Source organism: Sinocyclocheilus rhinocerous, unplaced genomic scaffold (assembly GCF_001515625.1).
Source record: "Sinocyclocheilus rhinocerous isolate Xijiao unplaced genomic scaffold, SAMN03320098_v1.1 scaffold662, whole genome shotgun sequence".
Taxonomy (NCBI): domain Eukaryota; kingdom Metazoa; phylum Chordata; class Actinopteri; order Cypriniformes; family Cyprinidae; genus Sinocyclocheilus; species Sinocyclocheilus rhinocerous.
The window spans coordinates 1048649-1064261 of NW_015639782.1; the positions used below are offsets into that span (position 1 = coordinate 1048649).

The 15613-nt window shown below is 36.0% G+C and overlaps 2 protein-coding genes across 6 annotated transcripts in view; both read left to right on the plus strand.

Moving 5' to 3' along the window:
- Positions 1-11651, plus strand: part of fam149a (family with sequence similarity 149 member A) — a 20221-nt gene extending 8570 nt beyond the window's left edge. For 2 of the 5 annotated variants that reach the window (XM_016567707.1, XM_016567712.1), the window contains exons 4-15: positions 327-469; positions 963-1091; positions 3409-3576; positions 4347-4531; positions 5372-5514; positions 5612-5706; positions 5894-6073; positions 8387-8510; positions 9967-10095; positions 10457-10535; positions 10698-10847; positions 11230-11651. In XM_016567707.1, the coding sequence (XP_016423193.1) occupies positions 327-469; positions 963-1091; positions 3409-3576; positions 4347-4531; positions 5372-5514; positions 5612-5706; positions 5894-6073; positions 8387-8510; positions 9967-10095; positions 10457-10535; positions 10698-10847; positions 11230-11306 (1602 nt within the window). In that variant the 3' untranslated portion in view covers positions 11307-11651. Of the gene's footprint in view, positions 1-326; positions 470-962; positions 1092-3408; positions 3577-4346; positions 4532-5371; positions 5515-5611; positions 5707-5893; positions 6074-8386; positions 8511-9966; positions 10096-10456; positions 10536-10697; positions 10848-10999; positions 11052-11229 lie in introns of those variants that run through there. The other 3 variants (XM_016567708.1, XM_016567709.1, XM_016567711.1) reach the window with 3 other exon arrangements.
- A 501-nt stretch (positions 11652-12152) lies between these two features.
- The window catches only part of LOC107752071 (cytochrome P450 4V2-like), an 11126-nt gene continuing 7665 nt past the window's right edge, over positions 12153-15613 (plus strand). Inside the window, exons 1-6 of the mRNA XM_016567924.1 lie at positions 12153-12505; positions 12597-12709; positions 12804-12889; positions 14144-14334; positions 14496-14565; positions 14658-14784. Coding sequence (XP_016423410.1) covers positions 12313-12505; positions 12597-12709; positions 12804-12889; positions 14144-14334; positions 14496-14565; positions 14658-14784 — 780 coding nt within the window. The 5' untranslated portion in view covers positions 12153-12312. The remainder of the gene's footprint in view (positions 12506-12596; positions 12710-12803; positions 12890-14143; positions 14335-14495; positions 14566-14657; positions 14785-15613) is intronic.

The window sequence follows — 15613 nt, forward strand, 5'->3', positions numbered from 1 at the left end:
AAATTCAAATTAGAATTCTGTATCCTGTGTGCTACTTCACTTGAAGTTCAGCAATTAAATTGGAAAGTAACATGAATTCTCAGTGAATTTCTAAATAGCATACAACATTGCAATTTATTACAATTAATATGCACCTGGTAACTAACGCTAGATCAATAAGAGACATCAGGGCATTATTCTGTGAATCATTTTAAAGACTCCCAGTTTCCTGTTTTTAGTGCATGTGTCTAACTGTTTTGAATGCTTCACTAGATGCATCTCCTCAGCTGTGGGATTCTTTGCTTTGTGCACTGAGTGGTTTATTGTTTGGTTTGGCTTGTGTGCAGGAGTTTGAGCGGGCGAATACACAGCGTGTGCGTCAGCTCTTTAACTCTGTGGATGAGCTGTTGTATGAGGGGAGAGTCAGCAGCCGCTCTGAGTCCCTGCAGGAGGAGTGTGAGGAGTGGAACGGACATACCCCCCATCTCAGGTACAGCTCCTTTGTGAGAGGAATTTGACTGTTCTGTGGCTGAAAGGGTTAGGTAAATTTTAAATTTCAAAATTCAATAAATTAAATAAAAAAGTTCTATTCATCATATAATCCTGGGGGAAAAATATCACTGTTTTCACAAAAATATTGAGCCGTTTTCTACACTAACGTAATTTGAATTGTTGTATAAAAGCACTATCACACAACGCTGCCTCTTTTTTACTTCACAGAAACTGCCCAAGCCATCACTGCTAGTTTTATAATGTTTACAAATTAAAGGGGTCATATGATGTTGCTAAAAAGAACATTATTTTGTGTATTTTGGTTTCTTCCCAAGTTTGATATTGCTTTATTTCATCCACTTTAAATCCAAATAAATTTCAGCAAATTCAGTAATTGATTTAGTATTGAAAAAGAATGTTCAATTAATTTTTAAAGCTTGCACAACCCTGCTAGCTGATACTGTCTTGTTGTGTTTCATCATTGACCACAGAATTTTAGGGAATCAATTGGAGCCTCCCAAACAGGAGGGTGTTCAGTACATCTGCAGACGAGAGTCCAGTGCCAGAACCGCCTCCTTCTCCACATCCACCTGTCTGGACAAAAGAGAAGACCATAGCGAGTAAGCCCCTCAACAACATGAAATAACAGTTGAATTAACAAAAATACATGGGTTAGATTTACTGTTTACTCAAATATATGCCGTTTAATTGATTAGTTGCTTCGGTTTAAGAATTTAAAAACTCACAACAGGGATCATTTCATTGTTTGAACTGTATACAGAGTTTTCTGTGATTTATATGTGGTTCCATTTAATAGTTGTTCACTGAGAGTTAATGAGTTTACTTGAGTCTCCTTTTAGGGCATTGAGCTGTGATGGAGGTCTGTCTGGCTAAGGGCCAGTGTAAATGGTTGGAAAAAGCCTGTAAAACTTGTTAGGGAAGAATAGAATCCTCAGACATTTATTTTCAAGCAAACATATTTGATTGCTTGCAGTGTATTTAATACCTTCTTTGTATGAAATGCTTCAAGTCAGGTGTCATAAAATAAATTTAAGGACACATTAAATTTACTAAACGTGACAGTAGAGACATTTATAATGTTACAAAATATTTATATTTCAAATAAATGCTTTTGAACTTTCTATTCATCCAAGAATCCTGAAAAATGTTCAGGATCTCAGTTTCCACAAAAATATTAAGCAGAACAACTGTTTTCAACATTAATATTAATAGCATAAAAGCATATTAGAATGATTTCTGAAGGATCATGTGACACTGAAGATTGGAGTAATGATGCTGAAAATTCTTTTTGCCATCAAGGGGAATTTTAAAAATGTAAAATATTTTAAAACAGAAAATGTTTATGATATATAATATTTCATGATATTACTGTTTTACTGTATTTTGACCAAACAAATGCAGCCTTGATGAGCATAAGAGACTTGTTTAAAAATCTTACCATCCTCAAACTTTTGGATAATACAATATAATATAATATAATATAATATAATATAATATTTATACTGTGCCCTCCACTAATATTGGCACCCTTGGTAAATATGAGCAAAGGTGGCTGTGAAAATAAATCTGAATTGTTTATTCTTTTGATCGTTCATTCAAAAAAATCACAAAATTGTAACCTATCATTTAAGTAAAACAATGGAAAGTTGGGGGAAAATCTCATTATGAAATAAATGTTTTTCTCTAGTTCACGTTGGTCACAATTATTGGCACCCAATTATTGCAACATCCTTTTGCCAAGATCACAGCTCTGAGTTTTCTCCTATAATGCCTGATGAGTTTGAAGAACACCTGACGGGAGACCAGAGACCATTCCTTCATCCAGAATCTCTTCAGATCCACAGCTCCATGTTGGCGCTTCTTCTCTTCAGTTCACCCTAATCATTTTCTATATGTTTCAGGTCAGGGAACTGGGACGACCATGACAGAAGCTTCATTTTGTGCTCAGTGACACATTTGACACATTGATTTTGATGTTTGTTTTGGATCATTGTCCTAATGGAATATCCAACCACGGCCCATTATAAGATTTCTAACAGAAGCAGTCAGGTTTAGATTTTTTATCTGTTGGTATTTGATAGAATCCATGATACTATGTATCTGAACAAGATGGCCAGGACCTCTGGCAGAAAAATAGGCCCACAACATTAAAGATCCAGCAGTATATTTAACCGTGGGCATGGGGTACTTTTTATCCCTGTTTGCACCAAACCCATCTGTCCTCCAAAAAGCTCTTTTTTTAGTTTCATCACCAACAACATGCATTGGAGAAAAACATTTATTTCATAATGTGAGTTTCCCCCCACTTTCAATTGTTTTACTTCAATGAAAGGTTAGAATTTTGTGAATTTTTTGAATGAAAGATCAAAAAGATAAACAATGCAGATTTATTTTCACAGCCACCTTTGATCATATTTACCAAGGGAGCTAATAATAGTGGAGGGCACTGTATGTAGATTTTAGGAAGAGATGCAAGTTCAAGTTTAACTAATGTTCTTCAACAATTTCTTGTCATTATATATAATTTATCGCAGTATTATATTTATCTCTAGAGTTACTCCTGAACTTTTTAAGGTCATTCTTACAAAAATCTTACAAAAAATGTGTGGGGTCCTTTATCTCCTGATTAATGGGCTCCCGCTATTGATTGTTTCCTGGGCTTAGCTCTTTCTTTTTGCTTGACTGCACTTATCTTGTTTTGAAATATGCACTGAAGCCTATCATACATTATACATTTGATATAACACATAAAACCAACCCTCAAGGAGGAGGCCTCTCACCTGATTAAAAAATATGCAATATGTTATGAAGACACTGCACTGAACGTGTCCACAGGCAATGCATTTATCTGTCTGGCCTGGCTGTGGTGAGAATTTGCTTCCTCCCTCATTTCTCTCTCTCTCCCTCTGCCTGCAGGCTGTATGTAGCAGGCCGCAGTCTGGCCCCGGGCCTTTGGTGTGAGCAGTCTGTCCGGAGCTCCAGCTCCCGTCTCTATGAGCATTCACTCGACCTCAATGAGGAAGAGGAGGTGTATGAAGCAGAGGGCAGCATAGAGGAGTTTCTGGCTTATGATGGAAAAGAAATGTACATCACAATTTATCTTTTACTCAAAATGCTTAGAACTTTTTTTTCCTGAAATTCATATACTTAATATACTAGATTAATAAGCAAGCATACCATAAATTTGTCATAAATGTTTGCCTTTGCTTCATGAACAAACCGTAATTGTAAGGAAGACTGGGGTAAGTTGTCAACACCTTTTAGTTCAGTGAAATTTTTTCAGCGTAGAATAGATTTATTTTTGAAAATTCTTGGCTTCTAAAAAGCTATTCATTTCAGCTGTTCCTAAATCTATTGAACATTTCAGCTGGTACTGCTCAAGGAAATATATATAGTAGATATATAAAACTATTATCTTACAAATATAATACAATTTTAAATTGTTTATAACATATATGAATTAGGAATGTGACATCTTGCCCCAAAATATGATAATATTGAAATTTTCGTTTGGGGGGAAAAAAAATCTGTGAATAAACAAATCCAAATAATTGGATCTTTGACTCAAACATTGTAGTCACTGTGAGATTTCAGTAATCTTTGTGGAAAAAATTGGCTCCAGTCTACCTTACATTTGATTTCCATTGAAGCAAAAAAATTCTTTGCACTTCAATAGACATTCAGTCACTGCCTGGTGATCTAAATTCTACAAATGCTGTACTGTCTCATTACATTCTGTTATCTGCAGCAGTTTTATTCACCATAAATGGACTGTTAATAGTGTGCACCCATTTTAAGGCATTCTGTCAGAAGGGAATATTTAGTTGTAACTTGTGTAATTCTTTTGACTTTAGGGAAGAGGAGGAGGTGGATCGGAGGAAGTCTTCATCCGTGGCCCCCAGGGGTGGAGTCCCCCCAGTTTCCCCTCATGCATGCATCCGTGATGCAGTTGCAGATGAGCTGTTTGATGACACATGGAGGGAGGTGGTGGGCCTTCTGGAGGAGCTCTTACACAAGTACTGGGAGAAACAGCTCCCGGGTGTGTCTGAATTACTGAATAACTAAACCAGCAGAATTAGCCAACAGTACATGTTTGATCATTAGATCCTGGTGGGTGAAGAACCACAACACAGCTTTTGCATACTTAAAGACCCCTTAAGTGGAGTTTTGTAGCTTTTAGACCATGTATGTACAATACAGTTAAAAAAATTAGAGTTGGTAAGATTTTTTGGTTTTGAAAAGTCTCAAGGCTGCGTTTATGTGATCGAACATGCAGTAAAATTAATGTTGTGAAACGCTGTTACAATTTTAAAAAATGTTGTTCTATTTTATTATATTATAAAATGTAATTTATTCCTGTGATGGCAAAGCTGAATTTTCAGCATCTTTACTCCAGTCTTCCGTGTCACATGATCTTTCAGGAAATCATTCTAATAGGCTGATTTGCTGCTCAAGAAACATTTAATATTATTATATATGTAAAAAACAGTTGAGCTGCTTAACATTTTTGTGGAAACTTTGATCAAAATGGGTGAACATTTTGATATGGCCCACACTAACTTTATGTTCAACTTCAATTTCAATGGGAAATACATCAGCGCAGGATAATTGTCCTTTTCAAAGCATTTCAAATGGTTGTAAGCTTGTAAACAATATGTAAAAATGTTTTAAAAAATTGTAACAAATAATGATTAATGATAAAAACTCAACAATGATAGGATTCTTGAGGCATCAGCATGAACTGTGTTTGTCCCCATGCCTGTTTGTGTTACTCTATGGCATTTTGGAGTAATAAAATGAAATTCAGTTGCTAATCTGCCAGAAGTTAAGTGCACTGTTGGAGATTTCCTTAAATCCCTAATGTTCTTTTTGGCATCAGATGGAGCAATGCAGAGGAGGACATTAGAGAGCTCCAGTCAAGCGCCTTCATCTCAACTCCCAGTTAAAGGACATCATCTTCTGTTATCCAGAGGTTCCAGCAGCAGAACCACATTCCTGTCAACATGCAGCAATAATGTACAGGTGACAACCTACCAAAACATGATGCGTTTTGCTGCAAAGATGAAGTCCTGCCTGTTACTTTGCCCTCGTGTTATGAATGTGTCATTTCTTCTGTCAGGTCTCAAGTGCCTACAAGATTAATTTAAACGGTGTTATGACAATCCAAGCAAAGCCACTGCAACAGAGACATCAGGGATTTACTGAGAGAGCCCTGTAAGTCTTTTGGAGTTTGGCAAGTCAAAATCTAACCCTGCAAAAACAGTTTTTCTATTGCTATATCTATTTTTTAAAGACAATTTAATAAGGAACAGAATTAAGGAATATATTAACTACAGATAAATCAGTATGAAAACAACTGAAGACTTGTTTCTGAACGTGATCTGTCTTGGCTCCTCTTAAGGTATGACCCAGATGATGGAGCGAGCATGTTGATGTGTGTGAAGACTCAGGCTCTGAGAGGGTCCGGTATACTCATACAGAAACCCACAGCCCAGCGCAGACTCCCCAGACTCAGTGGCAGGGTTCGAATGTTCCACAACCTCACAGGAAACGGAAGCCAAATCTTACGAGGAACTAGACTGTGAGCTGTAACTCTGCACACATGATTAAAGGAACTGGAACATGTTGTTCCAAACCCATATGACTTTCTTTCCTTTGTGGAACACAAACAGAAAGCTTTAATATAACAAAAAAGCATCATAGACGTGTCATAAAAGTAGTCCACGTGAATTTTGCACAATGTTCTAAGTTTTGAAAGCCATATGATAACTTAGTGTGGAGTAGCTTAATTAAATTAAAGTAATTATTCATTAATAATATTGACACACCATTTATTATCCCTAGTTGATCTTGAAAGTGAATGAAAAAAGTAGTGATATCTAATTCGTTTCATTTTTTTTTTTCACATTTATATAAAGCTTTATACAATACAGATTTCAAAGCAGCTTCACAGTAATAAATAACAGCATTAATGTTTTAAAGTACTTAAATTATGAAATGTGATTTCAGCTGTAAAGCAGCTCTAAAAAGAAAATAGTGTCATTATTCAATAACGGTGTTAATGTTGCAAAGTTCATTAGTTATGAACTGGGGCCTTTCTAGCCTTTTACTATTACAGAGGCACAGGCCCACACTCAAAAAATGTGCCTTTATTTTTATATTGTTTTTAAATACTGTTTTGGATATAAATTGATATAAATCGTGCAATCTGCAGTACAGAATTGTTCACAACTGTGCATGTAATAAAGAGCTGCTTTGTAAGTGACATTTACAAGTGCAATGAATTATAGGTAAATATCCACCTCAATCAGCGCTCGTTTTGATTTCTGTCTCATAAAATATCCTGTTACTATTCCGGTGTGAGAAACCACTGCAAATATGTGAACTGACTGAATGAATCAAACTGAACCTCGAACCGTTTCAGCTCTGCAAATACATTTGACCAATTAGATCAAAAGATTGATTTATTTGTGAATTTGGCATCACTATTTCTGATTATAAACAGCGTAGTGCTGGGCGGTATACCGGTTCATACCGAATACCGGTGTTTATTTTTAAAATACCGCACGCGACACTGTTTGAAAGGGGTCCCTTTTCACTGTTGCACTGTGGTGAGGGAACAGCTGTATGTGTTACTAAGCGTGAAAGTTCCGAAACTGAAGCTGTAGAACTAATAGAACGTGATGACACAGAAGAACTCATCCACAATATCCACACTGACCGCCACAAATATCCACCGCCCCCTGCCATCAGCTCCCGCGTCTCACAAACACGAGCGCGACTTTAGCACTAGATTTAGCAACTTTCAGACCCATTTTAGCGGCTTTTTTTACATAGAATACCGTGATATACATTTTTGGTCATACCGCCCAGCACTAAAACAGCGGATAGAAAACACATATGACATGATTGTTGAAATATTATCAAATAAAATGTATTCTCAGGTCGGTAAACTGTACATAAATCCAATTGTCACATAAGGATTTATCAGTAGTATTTTACTGGGCCACAGCGGTATAACAGTTCATTAAGAGTGTTAATGATACAGATTTAATTATTTACGAAAACAAATTTGATTCAGCTATAAAGCAGCTCTATAGAAGACAATTGTTATTATCCAACTCAATTTAACAAATTGTGAACTAATTGTTGTTTTGAGTCAGATATTTGCATTTGAATCAGTTCATACAGTTCACAAAAACTGGTCTGAATGATTTGTTAACAAATCATACCAATTCAGCTCTTAAGTTCAGCTCTCTGACTCACTGATCCAGTTGAGGTGGTCAACAGCTCCCTGGAGGGGGAGACTGTAATTAATGACCCTGGTCTGTTTATCATATGGCTCTAGAATGTAATGCACAAAACATATGGGCCACTTTTATGACACTTTTGTAGCATATTCTTTTTGAAGCTTGAAAGCTGTAGTCCTCATTCATTGTAACTGCATGAAGTGTAATTTCTTTACACAATTTCTTTGTAAATTCTTAATTCCTCTTAAAATTTTTGGGTGAACTATACCTCTGCGTGCACCATTTTCTATTCTCACAAGTTTTACGTAAAGAATGTGATATGAGAGGTTCTGTTGCAGCAACTCCTTTATGCATGATGCAACTCTTTCAGAATATGTGGCTGCAGATTATTCAATGCAAGGTCTACTGGGGTCCTGTTATAACAAGCCGAGGCATTCTTTTGAAATGCAGACTTCTTTTAAAAGCGCTTGTTAAATTGGTCCCTCAAGCTGCACTGCACCTTATTAATTGTAACACTTTTAACCTTGTCATCACTTGGAAAAATCACAGAAGTAGCCTTGAGCTCCTGCAGGGGTATCAAGAATGAGTAAACATGCAGACTGCTAATTAGAGTAACTTTGTGTTCTTGGGTTTGTTTCTTGCAGATCCACTGTGAATGAAAGCCTGCCCTCTCCACCAGTAAGTGCCGTTCAGAGTCACAGGCTTCCTCAGATACACTCTGAGTCTCAAGAGCAAGAATACTATGCACCTATTTCCAGGCTTATGCAGGTAACAAGCCACACTGGCATCACTGTGGCCAGCAGACTATTGATCTGCCTTATCTGAAGAGATTCATGTGTCACCACCTTGATTTATTTATTTTTATTAACACTTACATACATTACCTTTCAAAAGTCTGGGGTCAGTAAGATTTTTTTTTCTTCTTGAAATAAATGAATATTTTTATTCAGCAAGGATGCATTGAATTGATATAAAAATGAAAGACATTTACACTGTTTAAAAATGTCTATTTCTAATAAATACTGATCTTTTGAACTTTCTATCTATCAAAGAATCCTGAAAAAATGTTTCACAGTTTCCACAAAATATTAAGCAGCACAACTGTTTTAACAATTGGTAATTTTTAGAAATGTTCTTGAGCAGCAAATCAGCATATTAGAAAGATTTCTGAAGGATCATGTGACACGGAAGACTGGAGTAATGGCTACTGAAAATTCAGCTTTGCCATAACAGGAATAAATTACATTTTGAAATATATTCAAATAGAAAAAATCTATTTTAAATTGTAATAATATTTCACAATATTTCTATTTTTACTGTATTTTTAATAACATAAATGCAGCCTTGGGGAACATAAGACTTATTAAAATATTAAAACATTACAAATCTGACTGACCCCTGATTTTAAATGGTAGTGTACATACATGAAACATACATATTTCACAAACACAATCTGATGGGTTTAACGTTTGCCACTGCCTTATGCTAGTTATAAGTGATAAAGTCTATGTTAACCTTGTCATTCACACCTCTATTGAAACCAAATTGACCACTGACCAACCATCAAGATATGACTTTTCAAAACCTGAAAAAAATGGCATTTTCAAGCAGTGTATGCGTTAGGTAGGCATCAAATGTTTATGTAACATCTTGTCTACAAAGATGACTTCATCTGGTTGGGTTTTAAAGACAGAACATATGTTCTTCATGGTTAATGTTATCCCACAATTATGTGCTTGCAGACAGATGGAGTGGTTATATTAATTCATAAATGTTTATTTTTTTTGTTATTTGAGAAGCATGTATTATAGTGATTAAACATTTGCTTTTCTCAAAAAAAAAGAATATTTGCATAGCTATCTCATTTGAATTAGATTTTAATTTATTTGACATCATGGTGAAAACTATCTGAAACCTTTCCACAGTTGTACACAACTTTTGTGTAAATTCACAAGCAGAAAGGTGTTTCAGCATCCCATTAAATAAAAGCTAGCTGTGTGGACTTTGATCTCTATAAACAGAGATAGCAGCGGTTTTTTAAATGGGTGAAAGGGGCAAACTGGCTGACTTGACTTTGGAAACAGTAAACATGGTTGCCCTTTGCCCTTTTACAGAAAATTCAAAATATCAAAAAACAATCTGTGTAAGTAAAGGTGTATTTAAAGATGGTTGGCCATTCCGTCTGCACAGAATCAAAGCTGTAATCATTCTCTGTATTTCTTAGCTCAGAGGAAGGATCCTAAGAGGCGGCGCTACCAGTGTCATGCACGCAGTAAACAACCTCCCACCTTTGAGAGAACCCACCCTTATGCTGGAGTCGCTGTCTCGGCCCAATACTACTCACACATTCAGAGTAAATCTACCCTACAATTATGATTACAGTACAGTAGTGTGGATGAAAACAGCATACATTGCAGATGACAATGCATACATTGAAGAGAAGTCTTGACGACGTACACGTACAGTCAGGAGTAGTCATTGTGATATCAGATGTTAGGCAGTTATAGCTATAGGTGACCAGCAGTTTAATACAGAACAAAACCAAAACTGCATTTCTACACAACTTTGTCGAAACATGACACCACCTCCGACAAGGAAGTGATATAGATACTTTCCTGGTTCAGACACTGCTGTAGTAACAGTGCTCGAAATAGGAGGTAAATACGGAGGAGTCTATTGTTAGACGTAACTCATGCCATGTTTTTGTTCTGTAGTCCGACACCCCTATGAAAAGGTCCTTCACACCCATGGATTTTGCCTGTAACATGAGGACAAGTCAAAGACTTGTCAAAGGTGGGTCACTTGTACAAAGTATGTGCCTGATCTGGCCAGTGGCAGGAGGAACAACACAAACATACAGTAACGTGGATTTGCCTTCTACATTTTTACTTCCTAAAAATAAGTCATATAAGAAAAATAAGATGACAGTGTAAGCTTTTTCTGTATGTCTCTTAGGTGAGAGCACAGCTATGGGAGTGACAGGCTTCAGTATGGGCATCACCAGCTCTACAGCTAGTGGGTTCTTGGAGTGTATCACACCCAGCAGGAGGCGACTACCCTGCGCTGATGGAGACGGAGGGAACATGCCCCTGCTCGGCTCTACAGGTCAGTGCGCTACTGCTTATTATTTTTAATTTAATATAAAAACAACATTTTATTAGTTAATGTCACAGTTTAAATCAGTTGCCCTTTGTTTATGTTTACTTAATATACAATTCTATCCTGAACCAATTAACTTTGCAGTCTATACTCCATAGACTGCATAGAATCAACAAATAAATGATCCAGAAAAATAAGCAATGACAGAGGGGTTTTAATTAAAAGGAATATTTGTGAGTTCTTTGAAAGAATTATTGTATTTACAATTTACAAGACACTGGAGATTAATTAACGTGTTCAATAACGCACAGTCCTGGTAGAGAAGAGATTCACATAATGAAAATATTTCATCAAGTCTGAGTAAATCATCAATACCGTCTGCTTTCAGGTGGCCAGAATCATCGGAAACAGCTGAGCCGGTTTCCAGTGTATGTGAGGAAGAAATTTCAGCCTGTCATGCAATAGCAGGGTAGTTAATTTTGTAATTACACGAAAGAGCTTAATGAGCCAGACATAATGAATACTATTGACTGATATGCACTGTCATAATATCACTTGATTGTGATTCAATGTATAATTTGTTACCTGATGTCCAGTCACAGTTTATGGACTTCACATTGACCTCAACATCTGGAGCATCCCCGGTATTTCCTTTTATAAAATTATGAAGGATGAATGCCAAACATCTTTTGTTATTGTAAGTTAATGCATTTATCATGTAAAGTATAATATGTATTTGTTTTTACTGCTTAAATAGATGTCTGCGGCCAACAGGTTGATTAAAAATGATTCATAGCCTAATTATTTCTTTTTCGGTGATAGCAATTCTACCAAACTGTTTGGTTCAGTAACATTTTATTGAGACTTTTATCTGCTTGGTGGAGTCATTTGCAATAAAATTGTTATATAATTTGGCAAAGGTTCAGTGATATATCACAGCGATCAACAGAGAGTATTAGACGTTTGTTCCCTGAATTTCTTAACAATAATATCAAAAAAGTCTCATTTTCACCAATAATATTGGTAATATTTTCGCACTAATATCATACTTTAATATCATTTTGAAGAATTAAATCCATTGGCTATTCAGGGTAAAAGGTGCTTTTCTATCTTTAACAAAAGACTTGGCAGAGCTCTTTCGTGGGAGAAAGACAGCAGAATGTGTGCCAGTAAACCACAACACACACAAACAACAGACACACAAAATATCCACCAATAATATGCCAGATCATTATCTATTGCTGCATTAGCACTGCTGTCTGTTAATGTTTTAGCGAGAGGCACTTTACCCACAGATAACCTGCATGCGTCCCAGTTATGTATCATAACGCCATCTGTTTGATCAGCCTAGGGTGTTTTTTCTCTCTCTGTTTGTACTAAGCAAGTGAATCAGTTAAGTCTGAAGTTCACAGTGAAGCAGCCTGTGCGCTTCTTTCAGAGCATTAGCTGCGGCCAGCTTCGTCCAAACAAAATGGGTGTCCTTTTTGGATTATACATCTTGGGGATTATATTCACAGCCATTCTTTTACTCCTTTTAGCATCTACTACATATCATCCACTTAAAAATTATATAGGAAAATGGAACGAAATGAGACCAATTCCAGGAATGCCGGGCGCTTATCCAATCATTGGCAATGCACTGCAGTTTAAAACCAATGCAGGCGGTAAGAGACTGTTCTTTTTGAGTAGCATCAACTCTTAATTAACAACGATCATTTAACACTGCAATTTTATAAGAGTGTGTTTCTGTTGAAGATTTTTTCAACCAGATTATTGAGGGCACAAATGAAAACAGACACCTTCCTCTAGCAAAGGTGTGGGTGGGTCCAGTCCCCTTTCTGATCTTGTATCACGCAGAGAATATTGAGGTGCCTGTTTCTGAAATTTTATCCTTTCCATTTACTTCTGTATAATTTTCCTCACAGTTGCCAGTTCATTCTCAAACCTATGTTTTCCCATCAGGTGGTCCTCAGTAATTCTAGACACCTAGACAAGTCATACTCATACAGGTTCCTGCACCCCTGGCTCGGCACAGGCCTGCTCACCAGGTAGGCCTACGGTGGGTTTACCACCAGTTTTTGTGAAAACAGTCTGTTTACAGTCTGTTGTAATGCATACTGTTAACATAATACATGATTTGTAGAAGTATTATGTAGATGAATAGGGTAAATTCAGTTAAATAGTTTCTTCCATCTTAATATAGTTTAATAATAGACAAACTGTAAGAAAGCCATTCATTTGTAGACTAATTTTACCCAACATGTGTAAACACTGTGACTTTGTTTATTTGAGCATCTGACCAGCTTGACACAGCAATAGTGGCTTAACCAATTGAGTGAGTTTGGGGCGGGATTATCTCTTTCTTCGACCAATTGTAGATGAGGGGAGTGTTTGGAAAAAAAATCATGGTTAAAGGCAGGTGCATAAACCCAAAATGAAAAATAAATAAATAAAGTATTTTAAAAAATATATTTATTTTGTTATTTCAGTACTTTCTGAGGGTTTTTACATTTATGTACTGTACAGTATTTGGCAGACTAAGAAATGTACACTGCATTGAAGGTGTAAATCAGTTCATGCATGTGCATTTGCATCTTGCATATCGGCACAATTGTGTTTGAGCTTCAGAAAACCACCAAAAATATATCTAAATAAAAAAAAAATTACATTTAAAAAAAAAATCTAAAATACAGTTTTGTGAAAAACAAATGTTAAAAAAAAAACTTGTTAAATACATTCCTATGTTATTATGGTTATATTTATGCTTATATGTTGAGCAGTATTAATGTTAAAGGTTTATTGTTTTACCTGAATAAATGAGTGTCCAGAACAATAATCATCATACCCAGAATTTTAACATAATGTGTAAAAACATTGTTATATTTGCAACTGGCGATGCTAGAAATGATACCACGCTTAATATTTAACTAGTTTTAAGAGTACTGCTGTCTTATATCTCTCTGTTATCTTAAAAAAGCTGCAATCCTGTCCTTCAAAGGTCATAACATTTAAAGTCAAACTAAACTTTGTTTCACATACGGTAGAGGACCACCTGCCAAACTGGCAGATCTCATATCTCATATTCAAAAGCAGCTTGCATCAAGCACTGCAAACAAAGTCTATCAAAAGCACAGTAGTTTATAATCAGCCACGCTGGACACAGGGTCACTGACCATCTGTCCAAATGCAGCAGAGTCCAGAAACACCGAAATTGAATATAAAATGATCTCCATGTTCACTTTACAGTAGTGAAGCCATGTTGAGGTCACAGACTTGACTCTTCCCAACTTTTCTTCCAACAGCACAGGGGAGAAGTGGCGTAACCGGCGGAAAATGCTGACTCCAACCTTCCACTTCTCCATCCTCTCTGACTTCCTAGAGGTGATGAATGAACAAACCGATATTTTGATTCAAAAGATGCAGAAGCACATAGACGGAGAGCCATTCAACTGCTTTAGCTACATAACATTATGTGCTTTGGACATCATATGTGGTACAGTACATTCAGTCTTTCCATATAGTGTGATAGCACAATATGGGGTTTTGCTGTTTGCATACTGCTACTGTACATGCATGCTAATGTAAAAGGCCTTATGCTTATTGTTTAGTTATAATAACTATTGATGATACATGGGATGTGTGTGTTGGCAACAGAAACTGCAATGGGAAAGAAGATCTATGCTCAGAGCAATTCTGACTCTGAGTATGTGCAAAGTGTCTATAAGTAAGTAGTGTACTTCAGTGGTAGAGCATATGTTCTTGCTAATAAATAGAGATATGTTGTTCTCTCTGACAGTGTTTATATTCTTCCCGCAGAATGAGTGACATCATCACCAAGAGACAGAGAGCACCATGGCTGTGGCCAGATTGGATCTACAACATGTTAGAGGAAGGCAAAGAACATTCCAGAAGACTGAGAATTCTTCACTCCTTCACTGCAAGTGTGAGTGATCAGCGTTATTATTTATAGGGTGGATTCAAGTAAATTGGGACACTTTTTGCCTTTGAGATGACTAGGAAAAAATCATTCAATTATCCTAAATTAACCCTACACTATTGTAGAATTTATTCATATTTTGAATGAGCTTTTATTTTTATATTTTCTGTATTAATTTTAGTTTTAGTAATTGTGTTATGTGCTTTTGTCATTTTTATTAGTTTTAAATGTTTTATAATTTATTCGTTTTTTGAATATGTCTATATATTTTAATCATTTTTATTTTATTTTATTTTTGTTTTAGTTATTTTACTACATTACTAAATATTTAAACAATGAAAACAGGTAAAAATAAAATAAATGTAAAAAAATTTGGGGGGATTTTTAAAAATTATTTCAGTTAACTATAATGACTCTGATACTACGCTCTACATATACAAATACATACTTCACTAAGGATGGTAAAGTACATACTTTTGTCACATACTTTGTGTTCATAAGAATTAGCATACCCAACTTAATTAGCATAAAATTCATTATTACACCACTTTTAAGCTCATATATTTAAAAACTGTTGTGGCAGCCTTTGCATCACATTCCTCTTTTGTAGCACAAAGAAATATTTGCATGAAAAGTACCAGATATAAAATGCACCAGAAAAACTATGTCATCCAGCATGTTTGGTCAGCACTATTCGGAATGTACTGTTGTGTGTTTACTTCACAGGTGCCCTGAAAATCAGCATGTAAAAAAGTGATGTGACATGTGGCCAAGTATGGTGACCCATACTCAGAATTAGTGCTCTGCATTTATCCCATCCAAAGTGCACACACAC